Consider the following 17,031-nt stretch of genomic DNA (forward strand, 5'->3'; position numbering starts at 1 on the left):
GGAAAAAGACCCACGGCGATGAGCAGAAAGCAAGATTCAAAGAAATGTCGAAGGATCAGAACAAGAAGAAATTGCACCATAAACATTTTGTATCCAGCTTGTGTCTTTGAGCCCCGCTGAGGACCAGTTGACTGAATGTTAGGCAGGGGCCGGCAGGGTCACTACTTCACAGTCCGTCAGGGGAAATCGGATGAAAACAGGCTGTGTGCACAAACATCCTATTTGCTTAGGGGCGGAGGAGAGGGCGCACCCAGCTCCTAGGGTGGGGATAGGAGAGGCGGAGAGGAAACCGCCGCAGCCGCTCTGCCCTGGGCTGCAGCGGGGGCAGCCCCGCGATCTCCCACCGCAGGCTCCAGCCAGAAACCCCTCCCGGTACCCGGCTCGCGGTTGACAGACATCCACCTTCAGCAACCATGTTCCAGTGCACCATAAACACTCCCTACTCCTGCCTAGCGCTTCCCTCCCCAAGCCAATCAGAGGGATGGGCGGGATCGTCCTTAGTAAATTTCAATTTTTTTTTTTTTTTTTTTAATAAGAAGGGTAGATTGGTGTGCGGCGTTCCGGCTGGGGAAAAACGCCTCCAGAGCTTGGGAGTGGAGCCCCTGTGATGGGCACTAGGACCGGCCAATGAGGAGGCTCCGCCGCTAGTAGGGTTGTCCACTGGGGTGGGTGGGGCGTGAGCGGGGCCTGGCCAATGGCGGCGGAGCGGACGGCGGTTGAGCCGCCGAGGGTAGGGTTAGTGTGAGAGGTGCGGCGGGGGAGGTAATGATGATGGTGGCGGAGGAGGAAGGCGGGGGAGGGGGTGCTGGGCGCTGAGCGGCGGCTCTGGCAGGGTTTTGTAGGGTGGGGGACGGTCGCGGGGCGACTCCGTCCGGGAGGGGGCGGGCGTGAGGCGCGCCGTCCGCCTGAGGGGCTGCAGACCCCGGCTCCCTCGAGCGCCACGGCTGGCTCGGCTGTTCCATGTGGCTCCGGCGGGGATGGAGGACTCGGTGGCGGCGGCGGCGGCTGCTGCTGCGGCGGCGACGGAGGAGCGGCGCTGAGGAGGGTACGGGGCCAGACTCAGCCCAACGGCGGGGTTAGAAGTGTGAGGAGGGGGCGGGAGCGGACGTGCGGCGGGGCCGGGGCTCGGGGACCACCAAGCTGAGGTCTTCTGGCATCGCCTGGGTGACAGGGACCGCGGGCGAGCCACCGCCTGCCTCCGCTGGGGGGCAGGGGTCTGGGCTCTGTGCGTGACTAGAGGAGGCTCCGGCGGACTGTTCCCTGAGGATGGGGGAGGGAGGCACCGCACCCTGCACCCCGCAACGGTGCACTTGCCCCGCTGGTCATTGCTTCACGCCCAGGCAGGAGTTTCCATTTCTCTCCGGTTGGCAGCGAAGGCGAAGGAGAGCCCAAGTGGCCTGGAGCCGGGACGCTGCCCGCACTCTGCCTTGAGATTTCTCTCCACTCTTTCCCCATCCATTTCCCCCTCCAACTCTACAACAGCGTTCTTCCCCGCGCCTTAATTTGTTCCAAGCACACTTTCGAGGACTCGAGGCTATTAATTATCGGATGAAAAACAAAGTTTATTTTAAAATGCTCCACCCCGCCCTCTGACTGGCCGTGGACATTACACAGCATCCCTATCTACACTTTCCCGCTCCGCTCGCCCTCCTGTGATGCTAGGAGGGGGAGGTAGGGCCCTGACGTGTGTCCCTGGATTGCTGTTGATGCTGATTAGCAGGCGTGTTGCTCCACGTCTTCAATGTGAATTGGCCATTTTTTCCCTTGGTGTCTTGTGTCCTTGATGTTACTAGCTTTTGAGGTTGGTGTTTTGTTTCATTGTTTGAAAAACGTGTGGAGAACTGGGGTTGTCTGTTGCAGTGTTATCTAACATGAGTGGTTAACCACTTGTCATGCTTCTTTTCTTTCCTCATATTTTTTTCTCTTTGTTTTGCTTTTCAGTTCTCTGGAATACACATCATATAACCCCTGAGGTGGGCTGGTGATGTCTCCATGAGGGAACCTCCACTCACTCATCCTGTCATGTATATCACACTGTTCTTCACTGGGCCATTCATCTAAGATGGGATTTACCCTGTGAAACAGGGAGAAGACTTATGGACCCCAAACATCATTTCAAGTTGTAGTTGAGTTTTTAAAAGTACAGACATACATGCAAAGCTTTTTTGCTTTGGACCCTCTGCTTTGTTAAAGCTGCTGTGTTGCTAACCCAGAACTGCTCCAGTGTATTGACCGATCATCATGGCTTCAGTTTGGAAGAGACTGCAGCGTGTAGGAAAACATGCATCTAAGTTCCAGTTTGTGGCCTCCTACCAGGAGCTGATGGTTGAGTGTACCAAGAAATGGTAAGACATGCCAGGGGGTAGAGTTTGCTCTGATGTGGCCTAAACTCACTGTGGCCTAAACTCTGCTTCTTCTGACAGCAGGTATACCTTTCTGTAATGTACAAGTGTGTAGAAGCTGGGCAGGGTACAGATTACTCTAACAAGTGATGTGTGCATTGTTGCTGCTGGTACTGGCCCTTTGGGTTTTAATTACCGTACTTCAGGATGGCTCAGAGGACTGTAACTGTGAGAGCACACTAAAAGTACAGTAGATTTGGTCTTGAAGTCTTTCATCATTAGTGTTAGAATAACTTTGATTTTTTAAAACTTTAAGGTGACAAAGAATGACTATTGAAATATTATAAACATATATGCATATGTTTTAATCAAAAAATCTATTGTTGTGGGATAGGGATAATCTATGCTATTTTTTTCTTGATTTTTCATTTTTCTTTGCTTAAGATAAAGAATTTTTCATTATTTGAATAATGGAATGCCAGTCCACATAACCTTAGAAATTCTTTTGTTATATGCTTAGTCAGGCAACTGTGTTTTATTTTAATTGCCTAATGGGATACATTTCTTGGCCAGACTTAAGGAAGCAATTAGTAGTGCTGGTCTATGATTTGCTTCTTTCCACTTGAGCAAAGTAAATTTAGGGCTTTCTTTTCACTGCCCTGAGTGATCAGCAAGAAGAATTCTTACTTAGTGAGAAAAAAAGTTAATCTTAAGCAAACGGTCCTTTGGGTTTTGATTTATTGCAGTGATTAAGCAGTATTATTGCGAAAATAAGCCCATTTCATTTTCCACAAGGACTCTAACCTCATGTCTGTATTAACCTCTCTATTTAACATTCTTTTTATTTAGTTGAAAAAAAACCTGTCTTGCTCTGTTCTAGAACTCTTAAAGCATATTTGAATATTTATTTGGAAACTAGTTTCTGAATGCTTTTCTTTTGAACTTGTTAGGAATGTTATTTTATGTGCAACTCGAGAAATGCATGTACTGATTACCTACTTTATACTAGGGACTTTGGCTTTAGAGTTGAATATGACATAATCCCCACTCTCAAGGAGCTCACAGTTCAGGGTAATGACAATCATGTAAATAAATAAATTCACTGTGATTGGTACAATAATATAAATGTGTATGCTGTTAGGATTTTAATCTGTGTCCATCACTTAACAGTTGGGCACCCTTGGGGACAGCTTATTTGTCTGTGGTTTCGTTTCCATATCCACAAAGGAAGTAATGGTACCACTTCATAGGAAGAGTTATTGTGAAGATTAAATGAGTTAATACATGTAAAATGCTTGTAACAGAGTCAGGAATATAGTAAATGCCCAACAAATGCCATTATTACTTACAAAGTTAGCAGAGGAGGAAATATTTAACTCTTAAGAGTAAGGGGTAGGGTCTTGGGATGGCTTTCTGGAATCTGAGCTGGGTTTTGCAAGATTCATAGTAGTTGGCTAAGGGGGAAGAAATGAAAGATATCCTAGATTGAAGCAGCAGCCTATGCAAAAGCATAGGGGCATTAAATAGCTTGGGGTGTGCTGGAAATTCAGGCAGTGTAGTTTGATAATCATGGGGCTTAAAGTGCAGGACAGGGGTAGCGCAATGGATATGATGTTTGCGAGGCAGGGAGGATTCAAATCCTCAAAAGTTATGTGCTGTTATACATGGGGACATAGTGAAAGGTTTTGAGTGGGAGAGACATTAGGTTGGCATTTTGGAATATCACTTGATAACAGCATGGAGTAAGGATCATAGTGGAAAGGGTGACTGGAGGCAGTGATGTTAGGGGTAGCTGCGACAATAGATGAGGTGAGAAAAAAGGGTTAGATTAAGGCAGTGACAGAGGGAATGGAGAGAATGGACCAGAGGAGCACTTAGGACACAAAATGGATAGGACTCGGTGGTTATTTCAGTCAGAAGGCTGGAAAGGATAGGGGTGAGGGAGAGGGAGAGGCCTAAATTGACACCCAAGTTTCTGGCTTAGAAGACTGGGTGTACTACTAACCAAGATAGGGAATACATGAGGAAGATCATGATTACAAGTATTTCTTAATTTGGCAGTATACTGGGAATATCAACTTAAAGATGGTTAAATTAAAATCTGTTTTCTTAAGGGAAATAGAACATATCAGGTGATTCTTTAGTCACAAAATTTCTTACCCACAGTTTGCAGCATCCCTGGATTTTTTTTCCTTGAGAAGCGTGTAAATTATTGTTAATGTGTCTCAAGGTGAAAGCAAGAATGAAAATTTAACTTGATTACAGTTGAATAGATGGCTTATTTTTAGGGGTTGACATTATGATACACCTATTAAATTAGATCTTTACGATAGGATCTGGCCTTAACATTAGAAACATCTGTATGTTCTAGAATATTCAGACATTAGTTCTAAATATTTTGTCCTCCCATTTAACAATATAAAGCTAACAAGGTGACAGACTTAAAGACTAACATATTTGTTTAATGTACTGGAATTTTATAAGTGGATCCTTAAATAGAGCTTTAAAGTCTCTTCAATATATAAAAATTTGTTGTAATGACTTTTAGTTAATATTCCTTTTGCCTTATTTTGTATAGGGTACTGTGATAGATACAGATCAGGCCTAATTTCTAGACTTTTATCCTATAGTTTTCTTTCTTCCTTTTCTTTCTTTTTTTCATTCCTTATTTTGATCATTGCAAAAAATCTTAAATTATTGGATGTGTGTGTGCTGAATTAGAAACTATTTAAAAGACATAAGAAAAAAACAGAGTTGGGCACATAGTAAAATTTTTTTATCAGCTACTTTTACATTTAGGTATTATTTTGGGGGATATGGAAGAATAAAAGGTGAAGAAGGAAATTTAGAGATGCCAACTGAATATAAAAGAAAAGATACATCAGTAATAGCATTGAAGATAAATTGCAAGTATTGAGAGGATAAGAAAATACATCTGGTATAAATTACAGAAGAAGGAATAAACTATAAAAAGAAGGAACAGTTAGCATTCTACTGGGATTGTGCCTTTGGAGGTAACCTGTGTATATAGGTACCATTGCCTTTTTGAACCTTGCTTCTTAAAGTACTTTCTGAGAAGCAGGAACATTTGCAACACCTGGGAATCTGTTAGAACTGCTGACTGTTAGGCCTTGCCCTAGACCTACTGAATCAGAATCTCCATTTTAATATGAAGATTCACATTATGCATATTCAGGTTTAAGAAGCAGTATTTTTAAGTGATGTTTTCAACCTTACCAAGTCCCCATTTATGACTTTAGGATAAAGTATATTTAAAATACACTGACTTCTGTATGAATTTGTAACTCAAAGAAATGAAGATGAAACTCAAAGGATTAAGAAAAGGCATAGTAAGTTGATGTAATAGGGTAATGGGAATCAGGATATGTTTTCCAAGGAAGAATGTGTTATTTCTGTAATTATGGAGAGGAGAAACATTTTCCCATGTTCTCTTTTCATAGCCATAGGGTCTGAGCCTATACATGACAGTAACAGGATGAAGGTCAAGGTTTAAGGAGGCCACCTTTTGAGATTTAGGCCATGAGTAAACTCACTGTACTTTGCCCTTGATCAAAGGATGGATTCTATAGATTAGAGGGTCTGGGATTTCTGCTTTCTCTTTGTTGCCTTTGCCCTGCCTGATACAGTTGAGTTCCCTTAGTTCAACAGGGCCTACTTCCTGATTCTTTCATGGTGTAGTGGTTCTAGAATTTAAGTCAGGAACAAAAACCAGAATGACCTTATACTGTGAGGTTCTGTTCCTCATCACTCCTTGATTGTCAGGTAGAGGCTCTGGCAAATTTGGAGACGATAAGAGTTCATATCCCCTACTCTTATCGTTGTCCCAAGTAATTTAATTATTAATCTTGCTTAACTGATGTAGCTGTTGACAAGTGGTGAGACTGGCCACTGGAGATGAGTTTGAGAGAAAGAAACTTTGCTCGCTTTTATCTTAGTTTACTTCTTATCCTATTCTTTTATCACTTGCAAGCCTTTAAATTTCTGAGAGAAGTCTTCACTATATGAGCCCTCAGTGGCCCTTCAGGTATGGAAGGAAACTACTTAAAAGTTGGCAAGTTGTGGTTATGATAATTCATAACCACAGAATTCAACCACAGGTTGCAGAATTCAATTCTAGTAGGACCTCCTATATATATAATAAGGACCATTATGTGTAAGCAAGTATTTTAGTTTCTGTGTATGTCTGCATCACCTAAATATATGAATATATTTATGTTTTTATATTTCTTCTATCTAATTCTTAGTTATGGCATTCAAAAAGTATTTAAAATAGTATGTTTTTCTTAAAAAGGCATAAATATATTTTTTCTGATTTTTTGTCATATAAGAATTTCTTTTTCTTGTTTTTAAATATAGTTTTAGTTATAATTTATTTTAAAAAATAGGTAATACAATCACATGGTTCAAAATTCTAGAGGTACAAAAATGTGTATCTACCCCTAAAAGTAACTCTTCATATTTTTTCATTATTCCACACATCTTTACAAACCTTGTGACCTCAAGATTTGAAAAGTAAAAAAAAGTAGCTGTTTTCAGGGCTTAAGTTTGTGACACTGGCCTGATAGATAAAATATAAAGTCCTTAATCTGATGTTCCAGGCTCTCAGTAAATGAACCTAATTTAGTTTTCCAGTTGGATATCAGAATGCTACAGGCACTTTAAGTATTAACTTGAGTTTATGAAGTACAAATTACATTAATAAGTACTCATTCAGATCCACTTCTTTGGGTGGATTAAACATGCATTTCTCTGTTGATCATCTAATGGAGTGAAATAGAGGTACACTAGCCTTGATGTGAAGAACCTACTTTTGAAATATATTTTTAAAAAAATTAATTGGAAACAAGCTTGGTGTGTTTTAGGAGTATCTGGAAGGCCAATGTATCTGGAACACAGTAGAATAAGGGATAAAATGATAGGTGAGATCTAAGAGGTAGGTGGTAGGGAGGGGGATGGGTTAGATCATGTGTGGCCTTGAGGTCATGGTAAAGGCTTTTGGATTTTAAGTGTGATAGAAAGCCATTGGAGGGGTATGAGCAGGGAAGTGATATAATATGATTTGCATTTTAAGAAGATTATTCTGGATACTTTGTGGAAGATACCAGTTAGGAGGCTATTGTAATAGTCCAAGAAGCAAAGAGGTAATGGTTGAGGGTGTTGAGAAATGGTCAGATGTATGTAGGTGATACACACTTGATACCACCACACTTTACTGAGGTATAACTTAACACTTTTACATACAATAAAATGCATACATTTTAAGCGTACATTTCAATGAGTTTTGACAAAGGTATATATCTGTGTAACTGGAAATAAATATTTTTGAATGTATAGTTGACAGGACTTAATGATGGATTAGGTATGATATAAAGAAAGTGAGAGATGAATCAGTAATGACTATAGTTTTTTGGCTTGAGCAACCAGGTGAATGTAATAGTTACAGGGATGGGGAACACTTGGAAAAGACAAGATTTGGAGAAATCTTGAATTGGCTTTCCTTTTTTTTAAAGTTTGGGACATCCAGATGGAGGTCTCACTTAAGCAGTTAATTTTGAGTCTTAAGCTCAGGGGAGAGAAGAGGCTGTAGTCACTTAGTACAGTCATGTGTCACTTAACTGTGGGAACAAATTCTGAGAAATGCATCATTAGGCTATGTTGTTGTGTGAACATCGTAGAGTGCACTTACACAAACCTAGCTGTTATAGCCTCCAACATACACCAAGACTATATGGTATAGCCTGTTGCTAGGCTACAAAGCCTGTATAGCATATTATTATAGTGAATACTAGGCAATTTTAACACAGTGGTATTTGTGTATCTAAATGTATCTAAACATAGAAAAGGTACAATAGAAATACTGTATAAAAGATAAATGCTTCACCTTTATAGAGTACTTACTATGAATGGAACTTGCAGGACTAGAAATTGCTGTGGGTGAGTCATTGAGTGAGTGGTGAGAGTGTGAAAGTATAGGACATTACCCTACACTACTGTAGACTTTATAAACACTGTCTCACAAGCCCTCCCCCTGCTTTCTTCTGACAGGATCAGAAATAGAACATCTAAGCTGTCAGTGCTGCTCCATGAATAGGGTAGGGATGTGGGCCAGAATGATTAGAAATATTGGGTATAAACAGTCTGGGTAAGGCATAGGTCACCATAATAGTGACTGTCAGGAGAGAGTGAAAGGTGGCCTGAGGATCAGTAGGAATGAGAAATTAAGATGGAAAGATAAAGGATCATAGGGAATTGTCATGACAATTTGGTCTGGGCTACTTCATGTTAGAGCAGTAGTCTGATTAAGGAACTTTGTGGTGTTCATTGAAAAAAAAAGGGTGTTTTAATGGAGAGTGTGTAGAACTGATAACTCAGTATTTTGACTTTGGATATTTGTTTTTGGTTCCATTGACCCTATTTGGCACAAAGGACTCTGTCTGGCATTGAATTGATGGAAGAAGTAACATTTATCTATGCATTACAACCTGAAAATATTTCCAAAGTACAGGGATAGTCTGGATCCACACTACCAAAGAAAACTTTTACTAAAGTGGCAGTGGCACTTAATACTTGTTAAGGTAGCTCCTGTGGACCTGTGTTCTTGTATAGGATCTTAGGTCCTCAACAAAGAATTTGTAACAATGTACTCTGAAAACCATCAAGTAGAATTAACTTGCCAGCATTTGTGTGTGTGTGTGCATGTGCGCGCGCGCACGCACACACACACACGCACACTATGGTGACCATAATATTTAGGATATATTTCTTTATGACGGTTTTTCTTTAAAAATTTTTTCCCTGTCATGATTTTTAAAACCAACCCATGGAGTAAAATGTATCTTTTGGTAGTGTGTAATTCCCTTATCTTATTTTGGTATCAGGTCTTGGTTTATGTATTTTAAAAGTTGATTTTTTAAACAAAATTTTAAGGGATTATGTGAAGAAGTTCTCTTAAGATTTAGTTTAGTTTCATATTCGTTTTATACTTAGATGCTTGGAGAACTTAAAATGTGCTATTGATGCATCATATGTGTTTGTTCTAATTTTGTGGAAAATTTCAACAAAAGAGTCACTGAAGTAGTTCACTGCATGATATAAAAATAGTCCAGTGTGCTGAAGGAAAAATTGTACAAGCATTTTGAGCTGAGTGCTCAATAGGGATGTTCATATTCTGCACCGGGGCTTTTGCATAGTTTTTAAAAGGAGTGGCACTGAGTTTGTGAAATGGGGGCAATAAAATTACTACAGGCTCTCAGTATGTGTTTGTCTTATTTTTCACTCTTATGGTGATATTTTTAGGCAGCTTTGCTAATAGACACTTAAAGATTTTCCTTGGTAAATTTGATCTATTAAAAAAATTCCTGGTGTTATTAATCCCAGTGTTTTATTTTTAAAATACTTTAAAAAACACTTAAATATGACTTTAATACTTCAATAACAATAAAAAAAGATTGACTTTAATGCAAGGAAGTTATCACTTTAAAAGCTGGTACTCTGCCTATGTCCAAAAGAGTTTGTCAGCTTCAGAATTTAAAATAACACTATGTTGACTAATTTAGGGACATAAATAGAACAGAGATAGTCTTAGATGAGCGAGAGTAATGTTACTAGGCACTTAACAGTAGTTACCATTGGACAATGGACTTGGTTCTGAGTTTACTGGCAGCTATGGCAAAAGGGGAAGCACATTGACTCACATAATATTCCTTCTGGCTAAAGAAAATTAATTTGCAGAGACTTTTCTTAGAACTTCACTCAAAGAGGATTTTTATTGTGAAAAATATATGTATGACATTTGAGATAGTTTCCACCTATCAAGACTGTTAAATTGGATAATGCTTCTGTTGCCATAATATATAATCTTTATGAAGACCCTTTATGAGGTACTGTGGCTGAGGAACCTACTTTTTTGATTATCTAATTTAAATTAAGGCTACAACTTATTTAGAAGAATGGATATTTAACATAAATGAAGTTCTGTGCTGTCCAGAAGCAACTAACCATATCTGGCAATTACATATAAATTTAAATTAAATTAAATTAAAAATTCAGTTCCTCAGGCACATTAACCACATTTCAAGTGCTCACTAGCCACATGTAGCTAGGGGCGCTACCGTGTTGGACAGTGAAAATGTGGAACAGTCCCATATTGGACAGGATCGTTTTAGCTATTTCCTCTCAAACTGGCTGATTTCAGAATCACCAGGGCCCTTTGCAAATATGGAGATTTTCATGCCCATTAGAAAGTCCTGATTTTTGTATGTCTGGAATGGTGCTGGCAAATCTGTCATTTTAGAAGTTCCCTGATTGCTTAAGATCATCAAACAAGGTTATAGAACCACCATATTTGATTCTTTCTCAGGTATCTGCCTGAAATAAAACTTTTGCAGATGCTGGATGATAATTCCTCTTGGTACTGCAGACATGTTTATTGAGTCAAGAATTTGAACTGAATTTTCTTCTTTTGATTCAGTTGTTGTGTGTGTGTGTGTTTGTGTGTGTGTGTGTGTTAAAAGTGAGAGCAATGTACTTTAGCTGTGTCACATATAAAGCCGTCAAATTAATATAAACATTTTGACAGCTTCATTCATTCACTTAAAAAAATTAGTTGTCTTCTGTAGAAGCAAGGACTGTTGGGGGGTGAGTCTCTAAAGATAGGATTTTAATTTATTTATTTATTTTTATAGGAAAGTTTTGAAACTTCTCAAGTATTTGCACTATTGTACTTCTAGGCAACACCTCTGGATCTACTGCTTTTTTTCTCTGAAGAATGCCTTAATTCGTACTCCAATTTTCCTATTGCCACTGCGTTGGTGGCATCCTTTGTCATCTTTTGCCAAGGCCTATGGTTCCCAAACTGCACTTTGGAGCCCAGAAGGCACTGCAGAGAACTCACAGCTGTGCCAAGAGATGCTTAAAAATTCTGAGGGAAACACAGCAAAATCTGTTGGAAATCACATAAACTTCTACCTTAAGGTAGTTCATTTTCAAATTATATTGCTACATTCCTTCAACAATACCATATTTTTACAAAGCAGAGTTTTTAGTAGCTGCTGTGACAAAAACCAAGTACTATGTGAAAATCTATATGTAACAGAAAAAGAGGAAGACAGTATCCAAAATGATTCTAAGGTTTGAGAAGTTGTGAAGTGCCCAACACAGGTGCTAAGTTGTTAGGACATACATCTTCCTTAAGTTTGGACCTGACTACGTAATAAACAGAATGGTTAGGTATGTCTTATGGCCTGTGAAAAAAATTATTGACACATTATGAGTCTTGTAAACCCAGAAAGTTGGGGAATCTGGTGTAGGGTTTTTGTGTTTTTTTAAAAAATATCTTCATTGATTTCAGAGAGAGGAAGGGAGAGGGAGAGAGAGACACATCAATGATGAGAGAAACATCACTGATCATCTGCTTCCTGCACGCCCCCAACTGGGGATCAAGCCTGCCACCTGGGTTTGTGCCCTGACGGGTTTGTGCCCTGACGGTTTTGTGCCCTGACCGGGAGTTGAACCACGATCTCCTGGAACCTAGGTCGATGCTCAACTGCTGAGCCACGCCCGGCTGGGCCGGTGTAGGTTTTTGTGATATCCTTTAACACTTTCCTAGTTCCTTCTGGTCCTTTGTTTATATTATTGCCATAGTTATACTTCTAAAACGTACCTTCCAGATTCCTCCTTTGTTTATAGGATACTGTTAATATAGTAATTTTAATCTTTTAAATCTATATTCTGTTTTACTAGTCAATTTACCACAGTTCCCCTTAAGTTTTCAAAATCTTATTTCTCCAAAACATTATCTTTCTTCTCTATCCCCTTTCAAAAATCATTAAATGCAAAGAGAATTTAGTAATATTCTATCTCAAAGTAACTTAATTGAAATTGAATTTATTCATGTAATAAGTGGGTTTAGAAATTAGTTTAATGGTTCAGCTTTAATTTGAAGAGTACTCTAATTTACAAGATGATCTTTTAAAAATTGATTCCTTTATTTTGAAAACTTTTTATTGAATTTATTTTAGGTTTACAAAGGAGTTATAAAGATAGTATAGAAATGGAATTGCTGGGTCATGTGGTAACTTTATCTTTTTGAGGAACTGCCAAACCCTTTTCCAAAGTGGCTGCATCATTTTATGTTCCCACTAGCAACGCATGAGGCTTCCAGTTTCTTCACATTCTCACCAGCACGCCTTATTGTCAGTTTTATTATATTCATCCTAATGGTGTAAAGTGGTATATCACTGTGGTTTTGATTTGCATTTCTTTAATTGCTGGATACTGTTTAGTCACAGTCTTTTTCATGTATTTATTGGCCATTTGTATTTTTTTATTTCATTAGAAATGTGTACTCTGATTCTGTGCACATTTTTAATGGGGTTATTTTATTTATATTTTTAGCATTGCATTGTAAGAATTTTAAAAATATATTTTAGATATTAGACACATATATGTGATTTACAGATATTTCTCTCATTCAGTGAGTTGTCTTTCACTTTTATGGTGGTGTGGTGTCTTGATGCACGAAAGTTTTAAATTTCATTAAGTCTAATTTATTTTTTACTTTATTACTTGCATCTAACACTATTTTAAGTTAATTTTTGTGTATGGTATAAGGAAGGGGTCCAACTTCATTTTTTGTGTGTGAATATTCAGTTCTAGCACCATTTATTGAATCTGGGTATATTTTTCCTGTTTCTTTTTGCACAAATGAGCAGATATATGTTTTTCCTCCCCTTATTTCTTCCTTTTTACACAAAAGATGTAGGAAAATATTATTGATACTGTGTTTCACTTTGCTTTTCACTTAGCAGTATATCCTGGAAATCATTCCATATCATTTCATAGAGATCATACTCATCCAATAGTGATACATTATTGTTAACTAAAGTCCATAGTTTACAATAGGGTTTACATTACTTTTTGTGTTGTGCACCTGTGGGTTTTAACAAATATATAATGACATGATTCCCTAACAGTATCATACAGGATAGTTTCGCTGCCCTAAAAATCCCCTGCACTCCACCTATTCATTCCTTTCTCCCTTTTCCTGAATCCCTGACAACCACTGATCTTTTTTATTGTTTCTATAGTTTTGCCTTTTCCAGAAAATCATATAGTTGGAATTATACAATATGTAGCCTTTTTAGATTGGGTTCTTTCACTTAGTAATATGCATTGAAAGTTCCTCCATATATTTGTGTGGCTTGATAGCTAATTTCTTTCTAGCACTGAGTAGTATTACATTGTATGGGTATACCACAGTTTGTTTATCCATTCATCTATTGAAGGACCTTTTCATTGCTTCCAAGTTTTGTTAATTATAAATAAACCTGCTATAAGCATTTGTGTACAGGTTTTTATGTGGAACATAAGTTTTCAGCTCATTTTGGTAAATACCAAGGATCACAAGTTCTGTATCAAATGGTAAGCATATGACTAGTTGTGTAAGAAACTGCTAAACTGTCTTCCTCAATGCCTGTATCATTTTGTATTCCCACCAGCAATAAATGAGTTCCTTTTGTTCCGCATTCTCACCTGACTTTGATGTTTTCAGCGCTTTGAATTTTCACCATTCTAGTAGATTTGTAGTGGTACCTCATTTTAATTTGCAATTCCCTAGTGACATATGATTTTGAGCATCTTTTCATATGTGTATTTGCCATCTGTATATCTTCTTTGGTGAAATGACTAGATCACTTGTCCATTTTTAATATTGGGTTGTTGTTTTCTTATTTTGAGTTTTAAGAGTTCTTGGTATACTTAGGATATCAGTCCTTTACCAGATATATGTTTTGAAAGTATCTTCTCCCAATTTGTGGCTTGTATTTTCATTTAATTAATTGTATCTTTTATAGAGCATAAGTTTGTAATTTTAATGAAGTCCAATTTATCAACTTTTTTCTTTAAATTTATCTTTATTGTTGAAAGTATTACAGATATCCCCCTTTTTCTTCCCCCATTGATCCCCTCCACCCCGCATCTGCCCCCCCCCCCCCAGGCCTTCACCACACTGTTGTCTGTCCATGGGTTATGCATATATGCATGTAAGTTCTTTGATTAATTTCTCCCAACTCACTCCCCCATCCCTGCCTTCCCACTGAGATTCATCAGTCTGTTCCATGCTTCTATGTCTCTGGATCTATTTTGTTCCTCAGTTTATTTTGTTTATTAGATTCCACATATGAGTGAGATCATGTAAAACTGAATGAGAAAGAATCAGAAAACCTGAATAGGCTAATAACAACCGATGAATTGAAGCAGTAATAAAAAAACTCGCAGCAAACAAAAGCCCTGGTCCGGGTGGCTTCACAAGGGAGCTTTCTAATTCTTTAAGTTGTAGGGTTAGATAGTTTACTAAAAGTTTTTTTGCTTTTTGAGGTAGGCTTGTAGTGCTTTGAGCTTCCCTCTATTTTGAATGATAGCCTTGCTGAATAGAGTAGTCTTGGTTTCAGATCCTTGTTTTGCATTACCTTGAATACTTCATGCCATTCCCTTCTGCCTGTAGAGTTTCTGATGAGAAGTCAGCTGACAGCCTTATGGGAGCTCCTTTGCAGGTAACAGATTGCTTTTCTCTAGCTTTAATATACTCTCTTTGTCTTGAATTTTTGGCATTTTAATGATGTGTCTGGGCATGGGCCTCTTTGGATTCTTCTTGCTTGGGACTCTCTGTGCCTCCTGAACTTGTGTGACTTTTTCCTTCACCACATTAGGAAAGTTTTCTGCCATTATTTATTCAAACAAATTCTCTATTCCCTTGCTTATTCTCTTCCCCTTCTGGTAGTCCTATAATGCAAATATTGTTACATTTCATTTTGTCCCACAGCTCCCTTTGACTGTCCTCCTGTTTTTTAATTGTTTTTTCTTTTTGGATTTCTGATTGAGTGATTTTTCTACCCTGTCTTCTAATTCACTCTAATCTGCTGTTTATTCCTTCCAATGTATTCTTTATTTCTTTTATGTCATTCTTAATTTCCATCATAATTTCCTTCATCTTTTTTCATGCTGTTGAGCATCCTTACAATCAGTATTCTGATATCTGATAACTCTATATCTGATAGATTACTTATCACCATTTCGTTTAGCTCTTTTTTTTGAGACTTCTTTTGTTCTTTCACTTGGGGCTTATTTTTTTGTCTCCTAATTTTGGCTGCCTATTTGGGTTTGTTTCTATGTGTTAGGTAGATCCTCTAGGACTCTCAGTCTTTTTGGAGGGTCTTTGGTGCAGGCCGATGTCAGACGCAGTTTGTGACTGGCCCTGAGTACTCTGTTTGGAGCTATCAACAACCCTCAGCTTGAGGCCTCCTCTACTGGGGCTGGGTGCATTTGGGCAGGACCAAGATGCACACCAAAGTCTACTTTTCCAAGGCCTGGGTCCAGAAGCGGATCAAGCAAAGACTCCAAGCACTCTGAGGTCCGCCTCTGGCTGCAGGCTGATTAATCGGATTCCCTTAATGAGCTTCAGGCTGTAGAAACTCCTTAGGGTAGGACAAGAGGTTTTCCAGCAAGGTGGGGCAATTGCTTCTCCCACCCCCAGGCAAAAGGAGCAAAATGTCTTCCTGAGAAAGATGTCCTCTGCAGTATGGGGGAATGACTGGGTACAGGAATCCAGATGGGTGCCTTCTGATCTCTATCTTCAGAGCCCACAACCCTAGATTCTCCTCACACAGCTCCAGTCCACTCTGCTCCCCTTCTTCTGGAGCCCAAGGTGAGTGGCTGCACAGAAACCTTTGTGCAGTTGGTTCTTTAAGAGGGTGCCTGCATTTCCAACCCTCTCTCCCTGGCAGACAGAAACCTGGCTGCTTTTCACAGCCAGATGTTATGTGGGCACCTTTCTCAGTTCTGGTGCTCTTGACTGGGAAGCCAAGCCTGGGGTTTAGACCCCAGAGTCCTCATTGGGAACCCCCCACAGCTAAGATATTCCTCTGGACCTTCAGCTGCTGCCTGTGGGAGCCTAGCCAGCCCTCTTGTGCCTCCGCACTTCCTACCAGTCTCTATGCAGTCTCCACTTTTCCTCCTTGTTATGAGGGTGCTCTCCAGCTCATCTTCAGTTGCAGTTGATTATTCAGGATGATTTTTCTATATTTTAGTTGTAATTCCAGTTTGGTCCTGGGAGAGTGTCAGTGTAGCTTCCACTCAGTCTGCTGCCATCTTTAATCTCCCCTGTCAACTTTTTTCTTTCATGGAGTGTGCTTTTGGTGTGTGAAAGGTGTAAGGCCTGTGTCTAGATTCATTCCAGCACAGTTAAAAAGACTATCCTATCCTTTCTCCGTTGAATTGCCTTTGTTCCTCTGTCAGAGATAAGTTGACTGTATTTGTGTGGGTCTATTTCTAGGCTCATTTTTCCATTCCACTGATACTTTTGTCTATTTGTTCACCACTACTAGACTGCCTTAATTGCTGTTTGTTTTATAAATCCTAAAGTTGGGTAGTGTCAGTCTTCTGACTTTCTCCTCCTTCAATATTGTGTTAACTGCTTGGGGTCCTTTGCCTCTCTCTATAAATTTTAGAATCAGTTTGTCCATATACACAAAATAACTTGCTTGAATTTTGATTGAGATTGCATTGAACCTATAGATCAAGTTGGGAAGAACTGATATCTTGGCAATACCGAGTCTTCTTATCCATGTACAGAGAGTCTTTCCATTTTAGATCTTCGATTTTTTTTCCTAAG

The 17,031-nt window shown here is 39.2% G+C and overlaps 1 protein-coding gene across 1 annotated transcript in view; it reads left to right on the forward strand.

The window, feature by feature from the left end:
* The first annotated feature begins 946 nt into the window (after positions 1-946).
* Positions 947-17,031, forward strand: part of EHBP1 (EH domain binding protein 1) — a 272,093-nt gene continuing 256,008 nt past the window's right edge. The window contains exons 1-2 of the mRNA XM_087823592.1: positions 947-1,045; positions 1,942-2,345. Of these exons, the coding sequence (XP_087679718.1) occupies positions 2,242-2,345 (104 nt within the window). The 5' untranslated portion in view covers positions 947-1,045; positions 1,942-2,241. The remainder of the gene's footprint in view (positions 1,046-1,941; positions 2,346-17,031) is intronic.

The sequence above is a fragment of the Miniopterus natalensis genome, chromosome 13 (genome assembly GCF_054644295.1).
Source record: "Miniopterus natalensis isolate mMinNat1 chromosome 13, mMinNat1.hap1, whole genome shotgun sequence".
Classification (NCBI taxonomy): Eukaryota; Metazoa; Chordata; class Mammalia; order Chiroptera; family Miniopteridae; genus Miniopterus; species Miniopterus natalensis.